General features: G+C 54.1%; 3 protein-coding genes across 3 annotated transcripts; 2 read left to right on the forward strand and 1 right to left on the reverse strand.

The window, feature by feature from the left end:
* Positions 1 to 3,877: 3,877 nt before the first annotated feature.
* Positions 3,878 to 4,879, forward strand: GCG54_00012523 (Pre-mRNA-splicing factor cwc24; the record flags this gene model as incomplete). The annotated part of the gene is made up of 1 exon (XM_045412399.1): positions 3,878 to 4,879. One exon carries the CDS (start codon positions 3,878 to 3,880, stop codon positions 4,877 to 4,879), a length of 1,002 nt encoding a protein of 333 aa, XP_045261434.1.
* Positions 4,880 to 5,795: 916 nt separating this feature from the next.
* On the forward strand, positions 5,796 to 6,936 carry GCG54_00012524 (Autophagy-related protein 3; the record flags this gene model as incomplete). The annotated part of the gene is made up of 3 exons (XM_045412400.1): positions 5,796 to 6,301; positions 6,356 to 6,827; positions 6,883 to 6,936. The coding sequence occupies 3 exons, from the start codon at positions 5,796 to 5,798 to the stop codon at positions 6,934 to 6,936; spliced, it is 1,032 nt and encodes a 343-aa protein (XP_045261435.1).
* A 6,793-nt stretch (positions 6,937 to 13,729) lies between these two features.
* On the reverse strand, positions 13,730 to 16,034 carry GCG54_00012525 (Serine/threonine-protein kinase HAL4/SAT4; the record flags this gene model as incomplete). Its single annotated transcript, XM_045412401.1, has 2 exons — positions 13,730 to 15,795; positions 15,965 to 16,034. 2 exons carry the CDS (start codon positions 16,032 to 16,034, stop codon positions 13,730 to 13,732), a joined length of 2,136 nt encoding a protein of 711 aa, XP_045261436.1.
* Positions 16,035 to 18,555: the final 2,521 nt, after the last annotated feature.

An 18,555-nucleotide genomic window follows, 5' to 3' on the forward strand; every position in this document is an offset into this window, starting at 1 on the left:
TGTCGCAATTGGCGACCGGGTCGAGAACAAGCAAGCTCCGGTAGTTTGGCCGAGGTGGACGAGGTTGTGTTTGCTGCTGCTGCTACTGCTGCTGATGCTGCAAGGGGAGCGCGGGGCGTGCAGAGCCGGCTGCCGTTCTGCTGGAGAACCTAGCAGGAAGTTTGTCGACACAACAGGTCGGACAAGAAAAAGAAGGACAAGAAAGAGGAGGGGAGGGGTCCGGAGAGGGGATCGCGGTGGCCGTGTATGGTCGAAAACGGAAAAAACAACAGCTTGGGACGAGGGGAGGGGAGAGGTGATGTTTTTTGTTGACCTTTGACTTTGTTGTTTGTTTCCCCCCCAGACAGCGGGTGCAGGCTGTGTGTTGTTGACTGGAATGCGTCCCCAGCAGTGGTGGTTCCCGGTCCGGGTTGTGTGATCGAGCCGCTGGCCAGAAATGGGCTACGCGACCAGCAGGATGTGCCCAGGAAAGCAGGGCAGTGCCTGTCGGCTTTGTTGTTTGGCCTAGAGTATCTGCACGGGGGCTGCAGCTAGAGAGGATGGGATGGGACGGGGTTGGTGGGATGGCCCTAAGCTAGACGCGCCCGCACCACTGACTTGCTTTGCTTGCAGCGCTAGAACGTCAGGTCCCAGCGGCTCTCTCTCTTTCTCTCTTTCTTCCAGGCTGCTCTCCACACACGGACGCAATGAGGTCAGCTGAAAAGACCGGGCGGAAGACGACGTCTTTTGGACAGGTGTTGCCGACGAGCTGGGTAAAAAAGACAATGAGGAATTAACCGCCAGAAGGAGAGACAAAGGTATTATTAGGAAAGGTCTGCCGTTTCCCGGAGTCTCGGTTGGGACGGGCGAACGATGCCAGGGGGAGAAAAAGCAAATGATCTGGCGTGTTCGGGAGGAGCAGAGGTCTCAGTCTCAGTCAGTCCCTGGGAAAGGCTGACTATCTGCAGATCCAGAGATTGCGGCACTGAGCTGTACGATGGATGCCCGCAATGCAGTGCGATACGGTGTGCGCAGCGGCGGCGGTGGAGGAGGAGTCAGGTGGGCGTGGGAGCGACAGTGACAGGTCGCCGTTGGATTGGCGACGGGCAACAAGCAGACTGCAGCTTTCCAATTGGCGAGGCGGTGACTGACTCTGTGTTTCTCTCTGTGTGGCCGCTAGTTGGGTATTCGCAGGGTCGCAAAGTCGGTCGGTCGATCGGTCGGAAACGAATGAGAGTGCGCTGCGGCGGACGGAGTGGGCTGTGGGCGGACGACAAAGACTTGCGCAAAGATGAAAAAGAGTGACAAGAATAATAGATAACAAAAAGGGTAACGGGAGGTGGTAGTGAGGGTAGTAGGGTCGGGTAGATGCAGGTAAGATACCTGTAGGTTGGCGACCAAGCTGGATGATGGTTGGTACCGCGCGGTGAGGTGAGGTAGGGAAGGTGGGAGTAAACGCGACACCTAAATGTGTACAGGGCAAGGTGATGTAAGACGAAATAAAAAAGATGGGTGACAAGAAGGGTAAAATTAAAACAAAATGCCCCGAACCAGCATAGACATGAACAGCCCAGAGAGAGAAGAGATTATTACGTCTCTTGTATCTGATCTGATCTGTGTCCTGTGCGTGGTTGGTTTCCGATTACGGTCGTCAGTTCGACTTCGTGATACGAATACTACGAGTACAAAGTGGCGGTCCGTAAAGAGAAGTGAGGGACGAAAGAAACGCGGTCGCGGTTGTCGGCGTCGGCACGAAAAACAGAGAGAGGGGTGGAGGGATGGAAAGGAGGGAGAAGGGGGTTAGTAAGGCGAGGCGAGGGTTAATGGGAAAGAGGAGAAAGAATGAGAGAGAGGAGACGCGAGGGGATATTGAGAATGTGTTTTCCTCCTCTTCGACCGCAGGATGGATCCAGACCAGGACCAGAAAGAGCAGGACCCAGCACATGAGGTTTTGACGAGAGAGCCAGCTCCTCTCTGCCCGTTCGCTTGTGAACTAGGCCCAAGCCTGAGCCTGTCCCATTTGCTTGCGAATGCCTGTCTGGCCCAGGGTTTTCTCAGCGACTTGTCTAGGATTGTTGGCAACGTCTCCATCCTCTCCAATGAACCACGACCAGGTGCACTTCAGGGTTCCACCGTGGAGCTGCCACTCTTGAGTTGTGCAAGTGTGAAAGTGTGCAACTCGGGTACCTTACAGTATGTGGGTGTTGGCGGATCAGGTACATGAACTCTGGCCGGGATGCGCCGACAACGCATGTACCTTACATACGCATCGTGTGCTCTCGCGCAGTACGCTGCGTGCCTTTTTCGATAATTCGTCTTTCCTGTCAAGCCATCGCACGCCTATTCATGGCGTAGCTACCCAACTACCTTACCCTCGGTAGCGCTATTGAGCTGGTGTGCAAAGCTCCCCTCGCCAACCGTTATTGCTTCCTGAATCTTCTTAAGACGGCATGATGGCATGGGCAGAGCCAACTTCCCAGAACCAAGCAACAAACTCCCCTGGCCGTCATCCATCCGGCGCATCATAATCATCATCACCACAACTGCCCCAGCTCAGCTCGACCCCCTTCTGGGGAGCCTTCAATTTCAGCATGCCTTAGCGAAAGCTTCTGGGGATCCATCCAGCGAGGCACTGCGAAGCCACTGTGACGACAGTTGCAGGGTCGCCGCACACGGGTGCAGCCAGGCGTTGGGGAATCAGATCGCAGCACAAGCACAAGCACAGGGTATCACTCTCCTCCTCCTCACTTACACAGAATGAGTACAGGGCACTGTACGGTCTGATGCTGGGGCGCCTCCTGCTGCACGCAGCACAGCTTCTGCATGCTACTGCGCTCTTCAGGTAAGGTAAGCTCGGGAGCACCTATCGGCAGTCTGACTAGACTTCAGTGGCATGTGTTTTACCATGGCTTCATGCACCATCGAGGGGCAATGTTTACTCGTTCGTCCCATCTTTCACCCTTCAGAGTCATACACTCTTTGTAGCTGTGTATCCCTCCACGACCAAAGCCGTGGCCAATCGAGGGGGTCAGATTCAACAACACAACCTCGTCCTCACACGGCCCTTGACCCTGGCGACCTTGTTCCCAACCTCCTCATATTCAAGTGAGGTAGAGCGATAACCTCCAAAGTACGGATTATTCGTCCCCGCGAGTGCGCCCTAAGCCAATTTTCCCCAGCGCGGCGCGGCATCATGCAAGCAATCAGTCGCATCGCGCATGGCATGGCATGGCGTCGGCAAGGCACAACTCATCCACAACCTCTCGCTTCTTCCCCCGCCAATCCATACCGCCATATCTCATCGCTTCAAAACAAAAAAGACGCGATCTGCTCGATGTGTTTTTGCCTGCAGGCTGCTGGCCGCTGCCCGCATAACTTTGGCCAATTTTAGCCTGGTCCAGTGGTTCCGCTATGATTCTGCGCTAGCTGGTCGTGGAAGCTTATCCCTGCAAGGTTCTCGTAATGACCCCGCTATTGCCCAATCATGTCATGCCCTGATATACCGCTGATTTGCACCTGTCAACCGGCGCCGGCCCAGCTCCAACTGCTCCGCCCGTCAGCTGATTGGCCTCGCCCGTCACCATCGTCGTCCAGCTCAAGCCACGCGCTTTGTCAGCCTTGTGGCTTGATCTTCAGCCTTCTAGAAGTTCATCATTTGCGATCGACGCCCAAGCTAAAGAAGCGCCCCAGGATCACCCAAACTTCATTTCAACTACCGCCTTTGCCAATTACCAGTTGATGAATATCCGGCAGACGAGATAAACACTTTCCGTTCTTCATCAGACACACGCGCTCCACAAGCGAAGACAAAATCTCCCGCAGACGAGATACATACTGTCCGTCCTCCATCAACTACACACACCCCCACGAGCGAGCCCGTCCGGATAATCCATAAGACATGGACGCAGGCGCAGACGCAGCGGCTGCTCCCGTTGCTGTATTCAAGAAGAGAGGCGCCAAGGGAAAGGCCAATATCCGCAAGAGGCCCGCTACGCCACCACCCGCCAACAGCGACTCTGATTCCGACTACTCCTCCGAAGACGAAACAGGCCAAAGGGTCAAGAGACGGAAGAAGACTGGCGCCATCACCGCATCCTCAAAAGACCAAGCTGCCTCGAGGCAGGAGCTATCAGCCACAGTCTTCAAAGCCGATCGTAACGTTCCCATCACGGATAGCAACGATGCGACGAAACACAGCAACTGGTATGACGAGGATGGCAAAGGCGCGCTCGACGCAAAGAACCTCCTTGGTTCAACACGGACGAAGCCATCGCAAGCGCCTGACGGAACCTACAAGGGGCTTGCAAACCAGACATCGTTCATCCAGAAGAACCCCGATGCGCCGAGTCGAACAGTAGGGCCCATCAAGGCACCCACGAATATCAGAACCATCACCCTCACCGATTTTCAAGGAGACGTTTGCAAAGATTATAAACAGACAGGTTTCTGTGGATTTGGCGACAATTGCAAGTTCCTTCACGCTCGTGAAGACTACAAGGCGGGCTGGCAGCTCGACAAGGAATGGGAGAACGTCACAAAGGGCAAGAAGAACATGGGAGGCACCGTGGTAGCGAGCGCGGACAGGACCAAGGCGAACGACGATGACGACGATGAGGAGGAAGCGATGCTGGAGAACATCCCGTTCGCGTGCATCATCTGCAAAGAGATGTACAAGGCGCCAATTATCACGAGATGTGGGCATTACTTCTGCGAGCCATGCGCTCTCAAGAGGTATAGAAAAGACCCGACGTGTGCTGCGTGCGGTTCAGGCACCAACGGCGTCTTCAACTCTGCCTCGCGCTTGAAGAAGCTGTTGGAGCGCAAGAGAGAACGCGCTGCAAAGAGGCGCCAGGAGGCGATTGAGGCCGGTGAAGAGGTCAGCGATGAGGAAGAAGAATGACTAACACGTAGATACCAGTGGCTATTTAGCCAAAATAGAGTCGACCATTGAGGTTTTCAAGAAGCGTCATCAGAAGTATAATCTGGGCATGTGAGATATTCCATGCAAATATACAAACCTGACTTTTAAACCAGTCACCAACAACAAAGCTCCAAACTACAGGTTGTCCTTTAAGTCATGAAGTACGCAGAATCGTCTCGCAGGCTGTGGTTCAGTTTGCATGGCCGTCTCTTTCATCGCATCCTTGACTCCGTAGTTCTGATTTGCTTCATGATTTCTAAATGGAATTTGAGAACACCCACGCCCAGAATAAGAAAGCTAGCATACACGAGTTTCAGGCGGGATCGGCAAGCGCCTGTGCTGCACCACCTACGAATACACAAAACACTGCGCAGGTGGCAGAGGCACACTCAAGACGGTTCAAACGGCTTTGGCAAATGAGATCCGTGCCCCTCCTCAGTCACTATGAATGGCGCCAGTGTCTTCCGAGATCCCGTCACCTCCACTTCAAAGTCAAGAGCTGCCTACCTCACCAAAGAGCCACCAGCGCCGATAAGATAAGCCCCTAGACAGGCGTCACCCCGCCACCTGCTTCCCTGTCCAATCGTGAGACAACCCCGCCATCCATGTGATCGGCCGGAACAGCTGCCACAGCTCTACTCCCAGTCATCGACATCAGGCGGAACCTCAGAGGCTACATCATTCCGGTGACGACAGAGAGCCGGACCGCGACGCCGACTTCACTCTTACCAACTACATCTCCAGCCCCGCGAGCCGAGCACCGCAACAGATCCGCGCGCATCGCACGGCATCGCATCACAACGAGTACAGACTATCCAACATACCCCGCCATCCTTAACGCAACAGCACGACCGAACACACACCGCACGCACCCACGTGCCCGCAGCAAACGACCATGAATCTGCTCTACTCGACCGTAAACACCCTGCGCGACCGGTACGCCTCGGTATCGAACAAGTCGACCTTCCGCCAGACGGGCGAGATCACGCCCGACGAGTTCGTCGCAGCGGGCGACTACCTCGTCTACAAGTTCCCGACCTGGTCGTGGGGCGACGCCGACGCCGACAGCCGTCGCGCCAGCTACCTGCCTCCCGGGAAGCAATATCTCGTCACGCGCAACGTCCCCTGCAATCGCCGGCTGGATGACGACTTTGCTGGCGACGCGGGGCACGAGGAGGCTGTCGTCGAGGGCGCTAGAGGCGGTGACGACGACGAGGATGGCTGGCTGCGGACGGGTGGTCTGGCGAGCTCGCAGCCGCTGAAGGTGAAGGAGATTCGGACGGTGGACGACTCCGGCAACGTTGGCGAGAGGGAGGTTGTTGAAGACGACGAGATCCCGGACATGGAGGACGAGGATGACGACGAGGCTATCATTCCCGACGCAGGAGAGAACAAGAACAGGTAGGGACTGGCTCTGGGTTAACCGTCGTAATGTGATGCTGACACCTGCGAAAGTGGTCGCCGAACATATACCCTCTACATCATGTACTCGGCGTACTACCGCACACCCCGCCTCTACCTGTCGGGCTACAACCCCAACGGGCAGCCTCTTCCCCCAAAGTCGATGATGGACGACATTGTTGGCGACTACAAGGACAAGACGGTGACGCTCGAGGATTTCCCCTTCTTCGCCAACAACATCAAGATGGCGAGCGTGCACCCTTGCAAGCACGCCTCTGTCATGAAGACGCTGCTCGACCGCGCCGACGCCGCGCTCCGCATCCGCCGTGAGAAGCTGAGGGCCGGCAAGGCCGTGGGGGGCGACCAGGGCATGGAAGGTCTCGTAGACGAACTCGGCAAGCTCGATGTCAAGGACGCCCAGGCCATCGCCGATAAGAACGACGAGTGGGAGGAGGTCGAGCAAAGCGAGGTTGACGATCAAGAGGTTGCTATCCGGGTGGATCAGTACCTGGTTGTTTTCTTGAAGGTTCGTACCTCGCAGGTTGGAGGCACGGCCAGTGTGTTTGCTAACAGGAACGCAGTTTATGGCCAGTGTGACACCTGGTATCGAGCACGATTTCACGATGGGAGTGTAAATGCTACTTGGCACGGTTCTGGGTTAGGAGTCTGTTTCCTCATGGCTTGCGCACCACTGCAGGTTTTCATTATCAGATTTGGACACGGGGTTAGATTACGGGTAACGGCGATAACGAGAATTCCATTAGAGTACAAAGTCAAGAAGACACTATGGCATGTTTTTAAGTCCGGTCTTCGTTCGTCCATGCTCATGGGTAGGCATTGCGTGAATTGCGGCCGTGTTTCCGGTTTCGATAATGTGCAATCAGGGGAACACAGCATCCGAAAAGAAATTATGGGGCAGTGAGATTCATTCAATACCAACTATCCGGCGCAAGTGAGCTTCAGCTGGGTTCGACTAGTGTCAAGACCTACCTGAGATTTACTCTCGGTCACATTCTCTAGTTAGCTGCAGTCCCGCTTCTAGGTGCTTCGTCATATGCCTCCTCGATATCCTCCCGCTGATGAGATAAGTATCACCTTTGAAAACTTGGCCTCGATCTACAACCGCGTAGTTTCTCTCTAGATTATTTCTGGAGGTTATAATCATGCAGTCGTACTTTTAGTGCATAGGAGATAGAGTGTCAGAATCACAGGAAAGATATGTTATTTTCTTCTTCTGAGACTATTTACTACCTCCGAGCGAGGACCAGATAGAGTCATTAATTCCTGATATGGCCACGTCTCCTGAAACCCATTCCAAGTAAACCACGAGTAAGCCTTTGAGAGCTTGCGCGTGAGAAGACTCTGCTTTGCGGACAGAACACTCGTCTAGTCATACTTTGACCGCGAGAGAGGGCACCAAAGCCAACCGACCTCGTAGCGGCATTGGACCCTGTATGCACACATTTCAATGTGTACTTTACGTGTGCAATATCTTGTACGTTTAAACTATAACCATCTAGCTGTCTTTACCCGATCAATTGGCTTGACGAACAGGACTGCCTTAGCCAATGCAGCCTAAGATGTCTCGTATTTACTTCTACTCACGCTGAGAACTCGCTTCAACGCGGATAGATCTCTTCCCGTAGACTCGTGCGTCGTAGCGTAAAATTATCACAGCGCTCAGCGTCTAGCTGACCGCGCAGAACATCCCAGCTCTAGTCTACACAAGCAAGAACTGTACGCTGTCGTTCGTTCTTCTCGTTGGGGCACTTCCGAGTGATTATCGCCACACGCAAATTTTCATCTGAAAGACTGACTGACTGACCTCAGGGACGAAGAAAACCAAAAAGCCAACATCCTAACACCCACAACCGCCAACCCACGTAAATATACCAAAAAGCTGCGCCGAGGGGGAATCGAACCCCCGGCTCCCCGACGCTGCTTGATGGCAACGGAGAATTTTACCACTAAACCATCGGCGCTGGTTAGACGATCCTGGCGATGTTGGAATCGGTGAGGGGCTGAGGGTGGATGCGGCTTCATATTGGGGTGGGGGTCGATGATGGCGGAGACCGAGCTGGGTGGTGCGGGTTTCTGGAAGACGGTGATGTTGTTTAGGGTCAGAGCTTACCTTCTCTGTCATTATATTCCAGGAACTTGGCGTTTTGGGAGACATCGAGAGCCCTCTGCAGAGCGAGGAACTTCATCTTGCGTAACTCCTAGCTGCCTCGATGGGGTATGGCTCTGCATATTCATGAGACATCAACCACGTAGCTAGTTTGTTGTTCCATCATATACTATTCAGCTTCTTTCTGTATACCAACCTTCGGGTTAGGTTTCTTATAAGCCGTTGATCTCGTAGAACCCATGGACAGACATGGAAGGCCTACCGAGACTGGGGCCAATATGTCTACTGGTGTAGGAAAAGCATCATGAAATCAAGAAACAATACTCTTCTCATGATCAGCCATGTTTCTATCAGGCTTAGATTCAATAGTCGTCTGTTTTTGTTGCCATCGCTGTCGCGCTGCACCTAGGTAAACCACGTATATTGCTCTTGTTCAGTGAGATGTGACTCAATTGTGCTGTTCCGAGTTCTGTATACAAATGTCAATCTTGATTTAAGAGTAAGGCTGAGAATTTTGAATGTCAAGACAGTGTTCATCTCAGTATAGGTTCTGCAGACTGCGAGATGAAGCAGCAGAGTCAAGGTCTAACTACCAAAACTTCCGACAGGCTTGGTGATCAAGGTGGAGACAATGACCTACGGCAGCTCGAAAGAGCCCAGAAGAATTCCCTACCGGATTGAAACTCCTTATTGACGCTGCATTATCACTCCTTCAACAATGTGGCCTCTCGTTTGGACCGCGTCAAATCATCTCCACTCCCCATTTAACCCCCGATGTCATCAGACCACTGACCGCGAGAATAGTCCAGATAGAACTGTTGTTGCATCTGAATGCAGACTGTACTGCGCAGGCAGCAAGGAAGCGATCGCATGTGTTAATTTGATCTCTACGCAATTTACCATGTTTCGCATTTGGATTTGCCTAGCCGTTAGCCAGGTAAGTTTATCCGCGTAGTCGAGTGGCTAGCTTTTACGACGAGGCTGGTTGTGAAGCTGACAGCGGACGCAAAATATCAGATGGCTTGAGTCTATGAGAAAGTTGACAGATGCTGGTTCCCTCTAAGATTCAAAGCCGGCCCAGATATCGCGGTTTTTGGTGACAAGGAACTGAACTTGGACGGAGCACATGAAAGTCAAAACTACATAATTGAAGAAACTACTAGTATGATGATAAATTCAGGTTTTCAGTTGCAGAGGACGAGTGTCAATCTACTCTTACTGAGCTGATATGGGTGTAAGTCGACCACTGCGTTGTATAAGAGGTGCCCAAGATGTCTTTCAACACAATTTCAAGACATAAAGATCTACAAGTTCTCAACAGAACATATCATTCACTAGAGGAGGAAATCAGGGGCTACATATCCTGTTTCTAAGACTTTGCGTCCAGCGACATGATGATGACTCGCTTCTCCTGTGTTATGACATTACAGGTGACTGAGTTATCAATGTAAACTGTTAGCCAGAGTTCATAGTCCACGGTCAAATATATGAGTGCAACTAACTCCTGGAAAACTGATCCGTAATTGCCACTGTGCCGCGCCGTCTTCTTGTCGATCAATCCAGTCTTGGTACCTCGGCTTACCGACGAACTGTCAACTATCACAGGCATCAGACTCGCCCATCACATCTTGAATGCCACGTTGCTCGGTAATGGTTCCTTCGCCCGTGTTCAACGCCTCATTCGTTCCTGGGACCCTTATGATTTATGATTTCGCCCGATATTTCGTCACATGTAAGATGACAAGAAACACATGCCAGACATCAGGAATGACCTTGTCCAGTACCGTGGACGTCTCCGCGTGACAGGTCTCACTTTTTAATCCTCCAGTATGACAACAGTGAGACTGACATATCATCGGCAAGCATGACACCTCCCCGCCACCATACACCTCGCCCCTGGCAGCACAACATACATACCTTCAGACAAAACAGACTAATCTCAACCCGGCCTCGCGAAAGCACGCCAAGTGGTGAAGCAAGATTGGACGCGCCAGACTCGAAGGTGACACAACTTCGCAGCCCCCTGCCCAGTAAACCCGACAACGGCAGCCGGCAGGGTTCAAGCTTAGTCTCCGCCCGCGAGAGACACAACAGCTGCCAACCAAGCGGGGATGGAGCCCTCCTGCCTCCGTGCCTCCGCACACGGAGCGGCCGACGTATGTGCGCCGTGACCGGCGCGAAGCCTCACTCCCCCTTACTGGACGGCCGACGCCACGCACTCTCACTCCCTCTCAGGACTCAGGTGTCAGTCATCGGCGCACAGCACAGCCAACCAGCCTGGCCGAAAAGAGCCTCCTGTTCCTCAACCGCATGCCTCGCTTCACATGCCCGCTGTATTTCCGCAACATTCCCGTCCTGTCTGTCCTACGCTGCTCCGCTCGTCACACAGCATCCGAAAGGCGTGGGCAATATGCAGTTTGTCCCACGAACTAAACCAACAAGACACACTCCCAACGACCTGAGTACACAGTACATACATACATTCCTCTTACCACCCAATACGCATAGCATTCTTTCCATACCTCGCGAGTTGACCCCCAATCTTCCTCCCACCGCTATAGCCATGATTCGCCAGGGCCACGCGTACCACCCAAAACACCACACGCAGCAGATTAAGAGAGAGACAGTCAGAGAGATAGCAACACTAATCACGACGCTAACGCAACCGCCCATCACCAGCCCGACGCCGTGGTCACCTCAAACCAGACACGCCCCCCCAACCAAAAAGACTAATGCATCCTCCAAAGGGGGGGAGGGAAAAACCGACGGCGTATGCCAGCCTTTTGCCATCCTTCCATTCCCACTTTCCACTCCCACTCAACCCCCGCCGCCGCTGGAAAGAACAACGCCGCATGACAACAAAGTCTGACAGGCCTCCCACCAGAGGGTTGCCGACATACCCGCTTCCCACCGCCGTCTTGGCAGAAGCTTGACTCGATGTCTGCGATCGGTCTAACATAATCAAGCAATAATAGTACCACGCGAGCCTCAAAACCGCCGCCGGCTTTCCAGCTCCCAGCTCCTCGGGGCTACCTAACTTGACTAGTAATACCCTCGCCTTTCTTCGGCCCGAGTCGGGGCCTCGCGAGTGAGCGAGCGAGAGAGAGAGGTTGGAAATCCCAAAGACGGGGGAGTGAGATCCCCAGCCGTTCCCGTCCGAGGCTGCTTACACTTTCTCGAAATCCTCAAATTCCCACCATCGTCACCAGGGTACGGATTACTAACTATCACAACCCGACATATCCGTGGGGGAACAGAAAAAGAGAGACAGAGAGAGGGAGTGAACATGTGAGTTAAGAAAAAAACCAGAGGCAGGTACAGGCACGACATCCCCGACTTGGCATCCCGAACCTCAAGCCGCGACGTTCCCCCAACCGCCGCCGCCGCGGACTTATCGCTCTCGCCCTCCATCCCAGTGCAGTGATCCACACCGCCGCTCCCAAGACAAAGGCAGCACACGGGGAAACCCCGTGTGCCAAGACGGCATCCAGCTCTTCGGTCCCGCGTCGATCGAAAAGTTCGAAAGAAACGGCAAAAAGCTTGTCACTGCCTAGAACTGTTCACCCTGCAGCAGTAGCAGCAGTAGCAGCAGCAGCAGCAGCAGTGCTTTTGCTAGGTCGTTGGCCTCTAGCAAGCGCCAAACCAGTGCACAACAGCACTGCAGCAGCAGACCAGCACCGTTGCAATGCAGATATCGCGCCGCGTGCTGGTGCTGGTGATGGTGCTGTGCTACCAACAAAACTGCGCGCTACCTTGCTCCCCCTTCTCGACCGCTTACAAGGCAGTAGGAGAAGCATCCCTCGTGTGTCTCGTGTGTGCTGCGTCCATCTTTTGCTGCATTTTACATCTCCTGCGTCGCTCGCCGACTTCTTCCCCCCTCACTCCCACCCCAAACCCCACGCATGATCGTGCATGCCCACCCGCCTTCTCACCGGACTCGGCCTGCGACTGTCCCATGCGACGACGGTCAGGGCCAACACACCAGTCCTCACCAATGAACGTGCATCAGCTCTCTGCTTTCCCGCGTAGTTGCTTGGAAAACAACCGTCCCGGGCAAGTACCGAATGACGGACAGCAGCAGGAGGAGCAGCAACCGCTTGGGAGGGAGGGAGAGGGGTGTGTATCCAGTCCCCCCATGGAATTGCAAAAAACAAGCAAATGGCTGCATATCCCGCCCCCCGGAAACAGATGATAGTTTCGAGCAACGTGAGATACGCACAGGGCCGGCCGGCTCACCCATCCCGATTAAACCCCCGTGCAGCGGGAACGAAAAAATAACGGCCATTTAGAGCAACATCATTATAACAACCAGCGAGCAAAGAATCAACAGTGAAAGACCCCGGGCGGGAAAGCGCTTGGATCGGTGTTCGGTACATCGTCATTCTTTAACCCCCGAGCTCCGGCTGATTGGGCCGCCTACCAAACAAACACTTCCCCAGCCCGGTCCTTTCCATCTTGGCTGAATGTTTAGTGCCAACGGGCTTACCATCCCCCCCCCTCTCCACGATAACAAACGACTTTTTTTCCCGGGTCGTGGTCGTGTCACGGATACCTACATGTTCCGCACTGCTCGCCCCGGATCGCTGGGTAGGTCTGTGTAAGGTACCTTGCCTACCTAACCTGGCTGGGCTGCGGGGGAATATATCACCTTCCCCCTCTTTCTCAGAGAGCCACATACGTCGTATCGACACAACTTGGCGAATCCTTCTCGGGCCCGAAGCAATGGCGGCCATTATTGCAAGTATGGAGTACCGCAACCAGGTTGGCAGTTGTTGAGAGGCAGAAAGCCAGGAATAGAGCCAACAGAACATACTACTTCTCAACATCCCGGAAATTGATTGCATCATGGTTTTGTTCTGTAATTCTCTTTGTGTTTATTTGACTTTTGTCTATGCCATGGAAGCTATACTGGTGTTTTTTTCTTCAACACACTTCCCTCTTCGCGTGCTTGTCACTGCAGACTTCTTGCGCGCCTTTACCAAAGTAAAGAATTGATTATGTACGGCTGCAGCACATGGAGTCCCAAAGACCTTCAGTCCGGGTCGCATGCGTGCACAAATCTTTGTGGCATGAAAAGGCTCGTAGCCCATGGTGCCAAAAACGATTATTGATGTATTCCATCCAAGTGAAATAAAAAAGGCCACCCGTCCAGGATTGTTCCAAGAACCCTTGTAACGCCGTGAATGTTGAGAGCGTATCTTCCTGCGGGTTCATGAAAGAGAACCGACGCCAAAGAGGAAGATCGCAGCTATGCAGATCCAACATGTAATAATTCGTACATTCGTGGCCGAGTATAGAAGTCAATACCCAGCCTGGCCAGGCATCTTTCCCAGAGAATGTCCATGGCTCACAAGCGGCAGGTGGTTGTGGCAGAAAACCTTTTTGACCAGCTTGGCATCGTTCTTCTTGGACGCATCGATCATGGTGGCCGGATCGTCATACGTCTCCAGCTGGCAGCACTCGATGGTCTTGACCCAGCGGTGGTTCATGATCTCGGTGATCGTCGCCCGCTTCTTGGGGTCAGGGTTGAGCATCTTGAGCAAGACGCGGCGGAACGCGGGTGGTTTGAGTGATGTGTCAAAGGGAAGGTAGGCCGGGTAGCTCGATTCTGTGACCTTTGCGTCGGGTTCGGGGTTTCTTCTGTACCACTTCTCCCAGGCCTCGCAGAGCTTGATGTACCACTCTTCTGAAGGTTTCCTCTCGGCCTTCTTCCACAATCCGCCGCCGAAGCAGAGGTAAATGCCGATGACACCGGCGGACCACACGTCAACGCAGCGAGGGTCGTATTCGCAGTCCTTGGCCAGCACCTCCGGCGCTGTGAACGGCTCACTGCCCACGACTCCAGGTTTGCACAGCTCAATGTCGGTCTTCATGTTCTTGCCACACTGTCCGCCAGATTCTCGATAGCCTGGGTGGCTACCGTTGAAGACTTCTGAGGCGCCAAAGTCGGTAATCTTGAGCTTACTGTCCTGGGTAATGAGGAGGTTCTCAGGCTTGATATCGCGATGAGCGATGCCGTTGCTGTGGAGATAGTTGATGCCTTGGATGACCTGCTTGAATAAGCACAGGCGGTCGTTGAGACGGTCTTCTTCTATCAAGTACTTCTTCTCAAGGAGAGAAAAAAGATCGCCGGCCGCGCAGTACTCCATGACGTGGTTCCAACGGCCATGGTCGGTGCAGAGTCTGATGGACTCAACGATATTGGGGTGATGCAAGCTCTTGCTGATGGTAAACTCGGACTTGATCTTCTTCTCGTAAGTCGGGGTATCGTCAGACTTCTGCTTGGCGCGGAATTCCTTGACGGCGTACAGCTCGCCAGGGCATCCTTTTCGGCACATCAATGTGACCTTTGATGTGGCACCCTTGCCGAGATGCTTGCCATGGCGGCCAAATTTGGACAAGTACTCAAACTCGGACGCAAGCTCGGCGACATCGACCTGAAGGTCATCGGGAAGAGAGATGCTCAGACGGCGAGCCTTCACACCAACACCGGTGTCGGGGAGTTGCGCCCACGGGGTATTGTGGTCGAGAGGGAGCACGGCCGAGTTTGCGTTGATACGGTAATTTGTCGAGGGACTCTGTCGAGGGACATCGTCGAAGCTACTGGCGCGGCGCCGGACTGTGTGCACTTTGTACGCATGCTTCTCGCGCCCGGGAACGTTGGCGTTGACAAAGTTGACGGCGCGTCCGCGAAGAGAAAGGCCGGTGGACGCCCTGTTCTTCTTCTTGTTGAAGTCATCCGAGGTAGGCATGTGGGAAGACTCTCTATAAGAGGCGGGATGGTCGACGGGGGAGCCTGGTGAAGGAGGCGAGTTGGACCTCGTTGTGTTGTGTGATGTGTTCATGGAGGGCCGTCTTCCGCTGCTCTTAGGAGGCTGGGTATCGACCAAGGCACTCTCTGAAGCGCCAGCCAGCTGGTCAGTGGTGAAGCCGAAATCCGGTCTAGTCAGCGACGAGTTGGATCTCCGAAAGATGTTGGACATGGTCCGCTTAAAGCTTGAAGTAGAGCCTCGGGTGGGCCGCCTGGACAGCGGAGTCGGTGGCGGTTCTTGGTCAGCAGCAGGAGCTGATGATGGGGCTTGGAGTTCCGAGTTAGCGGGCTTCAGTGTCGTGGCCGAAGGTGTGGCAGCGGTGTTGACCAGCAGAGGCTTAGGGGTGGTCTGGGCCTGGTGAAGGTCGTGGTCCTGACTAGGACGGGTGGTGAACTCTTGCGACTGTCGCCCGCTGCTAATGGGGGTCACAGGTTCATTGGGGGACTCGCTTTCGGATTCATCGGCTTCGAGGATGGGAGAAGTGAGGTCTGAGGGAAATTGACGAGGAGACGAAGACAAGCTGCTGTTTTGTTGATGGGCAGCAGGCTGCTTGACTGGAGTCGCAAGCGTTGTTAGCGGCTATTGCCAGGGATGCGGTGGACGGAAACAGGGCGGATTGGAAACGGCAGCTCAATGACGGAAGGGCTTTGACAGTGAGAAACAGGGGGGAAGGGGGCATGGCATTGGGTTTTGGGGGAGGGTGCAGTGACCAGCGAAACGTACCTTGGGGGATGGGCTGGGGTTGGGACGCTGCCATGCTAGGCACGCTGCTGCTGGACATGACGGTTGCCATTGTTGGAGCGCCTGTCGGGTCGGCTTGAGTCCGGTGTGCAGGACGACAAGATAGCTGAAGGCGAAGTGCTGGGTGCAATCAGGTATGGGTCAATACGTAATTGGGCAGCACACCACCAGGAGAAATGCTTGGTGTCGGTACCGGTGTCGTTTTTATCGCTAAGAATGGGTTTAGGTACTTCCACGGCGTTACCGAGGGGTAGGTAGGCGGTAGCAGAGTATGGTGGCCAGTAGGCGGAGTGGTGACAGACTCCCCCCAATTATCGGTCTTGGTGCGACAACGTGAGCGAATCGATAAGTCGGGTCGTGTGTTCGGCCAAGGCGAGTTCGCGAGGGTGATAAGCCTTGGAGGCCAAGAGAAGCGAGGGCGAGGGAGGGAAAAAGAAGAAGGCGACGAAAAGACAACGGAGTTGAATTCCGTAAAGCTTTATCCCATTGCTCGTGGCTGTAGAGGTGTTTGGGTGCTCGTGTCGCGTGGGTGACAGACTCCGCCAGGTTTTTTTTTGTGTGTTTCTGATCGAATCAAACGGTTGTTGCGGCTTTTTCAAGTTGTTGCTTCTTGCAGACAAATCGACCCTTTTGCCCGGGTGTGTGTAAGCGCAGTCCAACGAAGAGTGTGCACGCGAGCGTCTGCAGGATTGCAGTGTTGAAGAAGCAAACAACCCGGGAAGCTCGTCTGGGGAGGTCGGCGAGGATTGTGCTTCTTTGGAGGGGTCGCCGTCGAGGTATATGTAGAAATGAGGAACGCCGACTTCTTTGGTGATGTACTTAAAGGTGAGAACCAACGATCAGAGAAGTCGGGGTCCGGTTCGGCGATGAGGTAAGAGTTTGAAGGTCGTTGGAAGTAATATTAGGAGAGAGTTAGGTCAAAAGAGAGGGAAACGAGGTAATGGGTAGAGAAGAGGGAATGGGCGTGATGATATTCAGGCGTCCATTTTTCTGGAATCAGCTTGGCGGCGCGGGTGGTGGGAAGGCTGTCAGTTTTGAATCGTCGAGGGGCACCTTCGCGAGAGAACGAGAAGGGGGGCAGCGGTTTCTCGATTTGGATGAAGACAAGCTTGAGCAAGAACCCCCCGCTGCCAGTGCTGCGCTTAGAGGGGGGAGGGGAGGAGGGACCAGGTCCTGAGGGGTGTGTGTGTTGGAAAAAATCTGAAGTCGTAGAGTGGTCTAGCTAGCTGTACCACAGTAAGGTATTTTCCGCGGGGCGGGTGTGAGAGACGAAGAACGGTACGTAGAGCTGTGTGAAAGTGGGTTTTATTTAGGTGGTAGGCCTGGGACACTGGACTCTGTGAAATATTGGGTACGGTACTGAGTACCTTACTACTGGACGATACTGGGCTGGTTCCGGGAAGGCGTCTGTCTCCAGTCTGTCTGGGTAGGAAGGGAGCGAGCGAGCGAGAGAGAATTAGAGAGTACCGCCGTACGTACTGCGTACTGCGAAAGGTACCGGGAAATCAGGGCCAGCCGGGATGACTTTGGAGTGATTGGGGATTGTGGATGGGCGGCGATGGGGATTGGGGGAAACGGTGGATTGGTGGATGTCGTGGTTTGGGGGGGAGGAGACACTGGAGGCAACAAATGGACTTGACTGGCCAAGACTGACGGAGTTGGAGGAGTGGATGCACTCGGTGCACTCTTACTTTACAAGTGGCGGCCTGCTTTGCCTTCCCTTGAGAGCCTGTCTCTCGTTGCTGCGATTCCGCGGAGGGACGTGGAGGCAGATTGGCAGACAACGATGGCATCGAAGCACAAAAAAAAAAGGAAGAAAAAAAAAAGGACATTTTGGATTTGGTGCCGAGAGCCAAGCCTCGTCCATTCCAGTATCAATCTCAGCGTGTCCAATGCCCGTCTAGAATTTGCGAGAGTTGCTGCCAAGACAGCGCGCAGCCAAGAAAGACACAAGACACAGGCTTTGGATTTGAGCGAGTATTCGCACCTGCTGCACCACCACCACTACCACAGCCAGTAACCAGTGACCACCAACAACGATACACTCTCGCACACTGACACTTGGCACTTGCACCCGCTCAATCTCCATCTTGCTGCACCGAACACGACACTGCACCGCGGCCTGCACCTGCCCTGCCCTGGGCTGGGACGAAGAAAAGGCGGGCCCTCCACGGTGGGTATCTGGGGATCCACTCCACTGGTCGTCCACTTGCACCGATGAGCCCTGCCCTTGCCCTGGCCTGCCCGTCAATCAACTCACCACTGCGTAAGGGTATCCTCTCTTGTGCCGCAGCCAATACGCCGTACACAGCACAGCATTTCAGCCCAGACAGGGCACATTTCAGACATCAGACGGCCGCCCGGCGCATCCTACACGCATTAGGCGCTTCCACTGCTGAGGTGCCTCTGGACGGGACCCCGAAGTCGGGCTCCCTGGCTCCTCCACCGACTTCTTCCTGATGGCGATGCCGCAGCACAACACGCTCCCACCACCGTCATTGTCATCATGTTGCTGACCTGACCGGTCCCATCCGAGGCGATAACTGACAAAATACCATTGTTCGAAGGACAGT

Source organism: Colletotrichum gloeosporioides, assembly GCF_011800055.1.
Source record: "Colletotrichum gloeosporioides strain Lc1 chromosome Unknown consensus_65, whole genome shotgun sequence".
In the NCBI taxonomy this organism is placed as follows: domain Eukaryota; kingdom Fungi; phylum Ascomycota; class Sordariomycetes; order Glomerellales; family Glomerellaceae; genus Colletotrichum; species Colletotrichum gloeosporioides.